General features: G+C 54.1%; 1 protein-coding gene across 1 annotated transcript in view; it reads left to right on the top strand.

The window, feature by feature from the left end:
• Positions 1-1,421: 1,421 nt before the first annotated feature.
• The window catches only part of ANKS6 (ankyrin repeat and sterile alpha motif domain containing 6), a 48,234-nt gene continuing 42,534 nt past the window's right edge, over positions 1,422-7,121 (top strand). Inside the window, exons 1-2 of the mRNA XM_028108761.2 lie at positions 1,422-1,815; positions 5,880-6,382. Of these exons, the coding sequence (XP_027964562.1) occupies positions 1,460-1,815; positions 5,880-6,382 (859 nt within the window). The 5' untranslated portion in view covers positions 1,422-1,459. The remainder of the gene's footprint in view (positions 1,816-5,879; positions 6,383-7,121) is intronic.

Here is a 7,121-nt window from a genome sequence, read left to right as displayed (position 1 = left end):
TCTTTTCTGATCTGCCAATGCCATGACCCTTATTCCTTCTTCAGGATCTCATCAAGTGCTGATCTGTGTTATAATTCTATGTATATGCGACTTAGCCATTTACACACCGACTGTATCTGGCCTTCTGCTAGGTTTTCGGACCACAGCGCGGAGTCTGTGGAAGCCAATTACCCCTTATCAGAATGTTAATGTTATCACAAGGAGCAGGCGGTTGTAAGCAGTTTGCAAACAGGTTAGAAGCTTTTATTCCCCCTCTCCCTGGATGGCACTCTCCCCAAATGTCAGCATGGTTCCATTATTTCAATTTCTTCAGGTCTCTGTGCAAGTATCACATTCTCAGTGACACCTTCTCTACCCATCCTATTATAAAATAACATCCCATCCTTTATCCTGTTTACTTGGACTCAGGTTATGCTCTATATATTGTCTCAATAGCGCTCATCACTAACACACGTACAAGTTACTTACTTGTTCGTGTATTTACAGCTTGCTTTTTCTACTGTTAACTCCAGGAAGGCAAGGATTTTATCTCGTTCCTTCAGCTTCTCCAGCATCTAGAACAGTGCATAGCTGGCACTCCATAAATATTTGTTGAGACCAGAGCACAGGAGACCAGGGTCCCAGTCACAGCGCTCCTGCAGGATACTCGGGTGACTTAATCTTCCTTAAGCTTCAGGTGTCTCCTCTGTAAATTGGGGGTGGTCACCTGAGCCCTCCCTGGTGACTGACAGGATGCTGCGAGGATCAAACATGGGTCTCAAACTTTAGTATGCACCAGAATCACCCGGAGGGCTTGTTAAAATACACATGGCTGGGCCCCACCTGCCGAATTTCTGATCCCGTAGGTCTGGGGTGGGGTCAGGAAATTTGCATTTGTAACACTGTCCCAAATGGTGCCTATTCAAGATTCACTGATGAAAAGAGAGGAGGTACAGGAGGCGCTTGGCTCCGCAGGACGTCCCGGGGGCGGAGTACAGAGTGGACCCATCCGAGCCAACAACTATTTGGGAAGCTGCGGTTAAGCGCCCGGCGCCGGCGGGTTAGGAGACGGTGCCGCTCCACAGGCCGGGCCCGAGTGGCGGGGGACCCAGACCCGGTGGTTCCGAGCTCGCAGCGTGAGTGGGCTGGAGCAGCCGTTCCGACCTCCGCGCGGGGCAGGAAGTCCCCGGAGCAGCCGGGGAGGGCCGCCACCGTCCGCCGCACGGGTAGAGGCGAGCCCGCTAGCCCAGGCGCTCCGTGCTTCCCGGAACTCTCAGTCCCTCCCCGCGCGGCGAGGACGCGCGGCCCGGCGTCCGGCGCGCGCCCGGCACACAGTAGGCGCGCGGCCCCGCCCCCCGGCGCGCGCCCGGCACACAGTAGGCGCGCGGGCGGCGGGCGGAAGGGGGCGCTGGCGCGCGGCATCCGGGGGCGGAGCCGGCGCGGCCAGGCCAGACGGACCAGAGCTGGCCGCCGGGCCGCGATGGGCGAGGGCGGGCTCCCCCCGGCCTTCCAGCTGCTGCTGCGCGCCTGCGACCAGGGCGACACGGAGACCGCGCGGCGGCTGCTGGAGGCCGGGGTGGCGGAGCCAGCGGAGCGCGGCGCGGAGCCCGAGGCGGGCGCGGAGCCGGCGGGGGCCGAGGCGGCCGGGCCCGGGGCGGCGGCAGGGGCGGGCGGAGCGCCAGTGCCCGTGGACTGCTCGGACGAGGCGGGCAACACGGCGCTGCAGTTCGCCGCGGCCGGCGGCCACGAGCCTCTGGTGCGCTTCTTGCTGCGCCGCGGCGCCTCGGTCAACAGCCGCAACCACTACGGCTGGAGCGCGCTCATGCAGGCAGCCAGGTGAGGGGCCCGGGATCCCCAGGGGTGGTGGCCGGCCGGCCGTCCCCGGTGCCAGGCGGGCTCAGGTGGCCGGCCCCGCCTGGCGCCCCTGCAGACGGCCCGGGAGGTAAAGAGTCAAGGACTCGTGCCAGAGAGCTGAATGGTGAACTTTGAGCAGCTTGGGATACTACAAGAAGTAGGAGCGCTTTTTGATCATAAAATCAGAATCTTTGAAACAATGGGCCTTTCGAAACAGTCTGAAGACCGCGTTGAATAGAATCTTAGAGACACATTATCTTAGGGGTGTTCATTCATTCCTTCTTGCAACAGGAGTTTCCTAAGAACCTACCCACCCTAGCCTGGGTGACGGGGACCCTGGGAGACAGGCACAGCCCCACCAGGCGCAGCTCAGGGGCCAGTGGGCAGGCCAGACAAGAGATCAGGCTTGATGGGGAAAGGGCAGGGGATGGCAGACCCGGTTTGGGGAAGTGGAGGAAGGTTTTTGGTAAGAATGATGTATGTATTCAGGTGGAGACTCCATAAGAATTAACCAGGACGGAAGAAGTGGGAGGTGGGAACGGGGTGATAGGAGGCCCCACGCAAAGGTCTGAAAGCAAAAACGAACATAAGGCATTGGTAGGACTGCTAGAAAAATGTCAGTGCTAGGAGGGGGCTGGAAGTAGTGGGAGAGGAGCCTCCCCTGGAGAGGAGGCAGATGCTGTGTGGCAGGGCTAAGGAAGATGAGCTCTCCTAAGGGCACTGGGGAGTAATAAAAGGTTCTAGGCAGAGTGAGTGACAGAATCAGATTTATGTTTTGGAAACATCACTTTCCCTGCAGTGTGAATACAGAGTGGAGGGATGGGCTAGTGTCCGAAAGCTTGGTTCACAGGGGATTGCAGCAGTCTAGGGAGAGGTGACGGTAGCTTGGACCAGAGCAGAGACAGCAGTGGAGAGCAATGAGATGTTTGAGATACACTCAGGAAGCAGGATGAGCAGGACTTGAAGCGCTGGTGGGAAGGAACTCTGGTAAAGTCGCTCACCCCTGTTGGCCATCGTCTTAGGCCCCACCTACCCCTCAGTTTGGTCTCTGGTGGGTCTCTGGTGGGTGTTCTAGTATCAGAAATGGTTACACTCATCTTTTATCCGATTCTGAAAATAAGCTTTTTTGAGCACTTTTTGTGGCAAGCACGGTGTTCAGTGCTTTAAGTGAAGTATCTCATTCAGTCCACAGAAACCTTAGGCTGTGTAGGTACTGTTGTCATCCCCATTTTACAGATGAGGAATTAAGGCTCAGAGAGTTAACTTGCCCAAGGCCACACAGCTAGTAAGTGGCAGAGCCACATTCACACCTATGCAGGTGGCTCCAGAGCCTGTGCTCCCAGCCTCTGCTCTCGGCCACAAATCCCGTAACCGACTGTTTCCTCTTGGTGTTGGCCACAGGGACGCTCCTTGCCAAACTGGCCAAATGCTAAAGGGACAGGTTGCATGCGTGGTGTTTACTTTGGCCCTAACTTCATCCTTGGCCTCTTTACTTTCCCTCTCCTGCCCTTCATTTCTTTGCCTGCCAGTGTGGCCTCTCGGCCCAGTGCTTTGGGTGGTAGGTTTGTGCCAGGTCTTTAAACACAGGTGTTAATTGCTGAAATTAATTGGTAATCACAGCAGCTGTTCAGAAAGCCCCACACTTCCCTGTCCTCAGTAATTACCTATTAGAAACTTAGCATCCGCAAAATTATCTCAGCCTTCCTTGAATTCTTTTATGTTTTCAGCCTAATTGAATGACCTCTTGGGCTACCCATGGGTTCAGAGTGTATTCCAAATGTCAGCATTTATGCTCAGATTCTCTCCTTTTCTTTCTGTCTCATAATGTTTTATGTCAGAAGAGCTGGGGTTTGGGATTTTAGGATCTAGGTTCAAGTTTTGACTCTATCACTTTCAAAAGGAGAGGCTCTGCTTTCCATTCAAATCTCCAGTTTCCTCATCTGTGAAATGGGCATTATCAGTTTATTTCAGGGGTTATTAAGATCAAATGAGATAAAAATGTGACAATACCTTTTAATATGCTGTGAGGAATTATACTAGATTTTATTTTACGCTTGATAACTAAATAGGTGTGGTTTTTAAAAATTTTCTACTTCCATGGAGGATACATGAGTTCTTTAGTCCTTTCCATGGCCTGTCTCCGGACCGTCCTCTACTTGGTTATGGCAGTCATTCATTTGACTGACACTGAGCCCCACTGTCAGTCAGCCACCATTCCTGTCGGTCTAACAAGCAGACATAATGGTAGAAGGAAGGCTCAGGTGCATCCTAGAGGCGAGGACCGGGGATTGCCTGCCCAGATGAAGGGCATCTGAACTCATGAGGGGGGCGGTTCTGGAAGCTGCTCAGAGGAGGTGAGCTCTGAGCTGAATCCTGAAGCAGGATGAAGGGTATACTTACGAGAGGCGGACAGGAGGGTACTCTGGGTGGAGAGGCAGGATGGCAAAGGCAAAGTTGTGGGAGGAGTAGAATTGGTGGGCACAGGCCAGCGTGGAGTGGATGACATGGGGGTTGGGCAGAAATGACGTTGGCCCAGCCAGGGTGGACAGGCCTCTTCAGGCAGTGGGAAGCCGGGCAGTGGCCATCAGGTTTGGGGAATGTCATTTTAGGTTGAGGCAACCCCACCATGGGGGATGGGCAGGAAGGAACAAGACTGGAGGCAGGCAGGGGGACAGGCTGGGGTTGCAGCTTTCTGCATTTGAGTTTTTGTCCTTTTGATTTGCTCCCTCTGTGCTCTTGGAGAAGAGGAGGGACAGGCCCGGTCCCCCTACAGCTGGAGGAGCCCGTTCGCCAAGCTCTCCCTCCAGAGGCTGAGGTGACCTGGTGCCGTTAAGGTTCATGTCTCTGAAGGTATTTGTAAGTTCAGATCAGAGTTTGGCCTTGGCTCTGCCTCCACAGGGAGAAGGGAGGCCCTAGGTTTATAGGAGGTACAAAACTCACTTCTGGAGGGGGGCGGTATGCAACAAGAGATTCAGAACGCTGCCTCGCAGATGCGGACGTTATGCAGGCATTATGGTCCGTCTCTGGTCATTCTTCCCCCGTTAGTCCAAGGCTCCTTCCAGCCCTGACACTTCGCTGCCCAGAGCCCTGCAGCAACCAAAACCCTGCCAAACAGATCTTTTCTGCCCTCTGATGGCAAAAGAAGGCAGAGGTTTTGCTGGGAAGCGGCATCTGTTTTCCTGGTAGTGGAGTTGGTTGGCGGTCGCCAGTCTCCAAGGCGGGCTCAAGCTTCCTGGAGGAGGGCTCCGCCCAGCCCCATTTCTTAGCCCGTGGTAGCGGACATTCCTGCCAGCAGGTGGCAGCAGGCCTCTGGTGAGAGGTGCCTGACCACAGCCGGGCTACACCTCTTGGCATGGGGTGCACTGGCTCATCTTGAAGGACCTTCTGTGTGTGTTTGGGGATGGGTAGACATGAGTCAGACATGAGCCCTGCCCATGGGAATCAGCACAGGCAGAAAAGTAGATTACAAGGCTACAAAGTTGAATAAAATGAACTCTCTTGAGATGTGGGAAGCAGCATGGTATAGGGGAAAGAGTGAGGGCATCAGGATTCAGAGAGACCTGGTTTCTGACCCTGACACCACCTCTTACCAGCTGGGTGACTTTGGTACTTAGTGTAACATAAAAGGTCAAATGATTATTATAACATCTAACACTTACGCGGTGCTCCTTTGGCCAAGCACTGTTCTGAGTGCTGTATATATTATATATATATAGTAACTCATTTAATCCTCAACAACCCTTGAAGTAGATACAATTACATCCCTATTTTACAGATGAGGCAATGAAGGCATGAAGAAGCTAAAGTTCTTTCTCAAGGTTGTACAGCTAGTGATTGGCAGAGCTGGATTTGAACCTAGACAGAGCAGTTGTTCACCTTTGTGATGGTGGACATGTGGGGCCAGCACAGTGCCTGGCGCCAGAAGAAGACCTTTTACTATAAGTAACTATTATGGCTTTAATAATTGATGACAAATGAGGATTACATAAGCTGTCTCCATGTCGTTGCTCCATGTTAGCGTCACTAATTCTCCATCTTCCTGGCAGATTTGGGCACGTGAGCGTGGCACACCTCCTTTTGGATCATGGGGCTGATGTCAATGCCCAGAACCGGCTAGGGGCCAGTGTGCTCACTGTGGCCTCTCGGGGTGGCCACCTGGGTGTGGTGAAGCTGCTCTTGGAAGCTGGTGCCTTTGTAGACCATCACAACCCCTCAGGCGAGCAGCCGGGAGCAGGGGACAGCAGGGACGAACTGTTGGACATCACAGCCCTGATGGCTGCCATCCAGCATGGGCATGAGGCCGTGGTACGTCTGCTGATGGAGTGGGGTGCTGACCCCAACTGCGTGGCCCGAACTGTGGGCTGGAGCCCACTGATGCTGTCGGCGCTCATCGGGAGGCTTGGCATGGCCCAGCAGCTGGTGGAGAAGGGGGCCAACCCTGACCACCTCAGCGTGCTGGAGAAGACCGCCTTCGAGGTTGCACTTGACCGCAAGCACAGGGACCTTGCAGACTACCTGGACCCACTGACCACGGTCAGGCCCAAGACAGGTCAGGCTGTGCCACCACCAACCCTTCCCTTCCCCGCCCTGGCTTCACAGAGGACCCTAAACTGTGTTTAAATGACAGAAGGTGAGGGTCGCCTGGCCAGAGGGCATGCACAAATCAGAGTCTGGCCTATGGAACAGTGGGTCTTAAGATGTGCTGTGCATAAGAATCAGTTGGGAGTGCCTATTACTTGCAGGTTCCTGGGCCACCCTCTAGAGTGATTTGGTATCTGTGGGAAGAGCCTGGAACCCCCATAGCAAGGCCTTTCCTTTCCAACCAGGTGATTCTGATGCAGGACATTCTAGGATCTTTCTAGAACAGAAGTCAGCAGACTTTTTCTGGAAAGGACCAGAGAGTAAATATTTTAGACTTTGTGGGCCAGCCTCTGTCAGAACCACTCAATTCCGCTAGAGTGAAAAAAGCCATATGTTATATGTCAATGAGTGGGTATGGTGGTGTTCCAATAAAACTAATTACCAAAACAGGTTGGGGAGCAGATTTGGCCCAGGACTGTAGTTTGCCAACCCCTGCTCTAGAACAATGTGCCCTCTGCCTATGAAGACCTTGGCCTCTATAGGGGAGACAGGCAAGAAACAGGAAATAAACATTAAATCCATAGTACGATAGGTGGGCAGTGCCCTGGTTGGTGGGGGGGGGCGGGCAAGGTTGAGGTTTGGGAGGGGTGATTGGAGCAATGCAGGCTGTCCCTGGTGGGTGGCCTCCTGGAGCAGGTGAGATTGCA

This window comes from Eumetopias jubatus, unplaced genomic scaffold (assembly GCF_037043125.1).
Source record: "Eumetopias jubatus isolate StellerSeaLion01/CBP00866 unplaced genomic scaffold, mEumJub1_p1.0 scaffold_15, whole genome shotgun sequence".
NCBI lineage: Eukaryota > Metazoa > Chordata > Mammalia > Carnivora > Otariidae > Eumetopias > Eumetopias jubatus.
The sequence above is the reverse complement of the archived record's forward strand: the minus strand, read 5'-3'. Positions and strand labels throughout refer to the sequence as shown.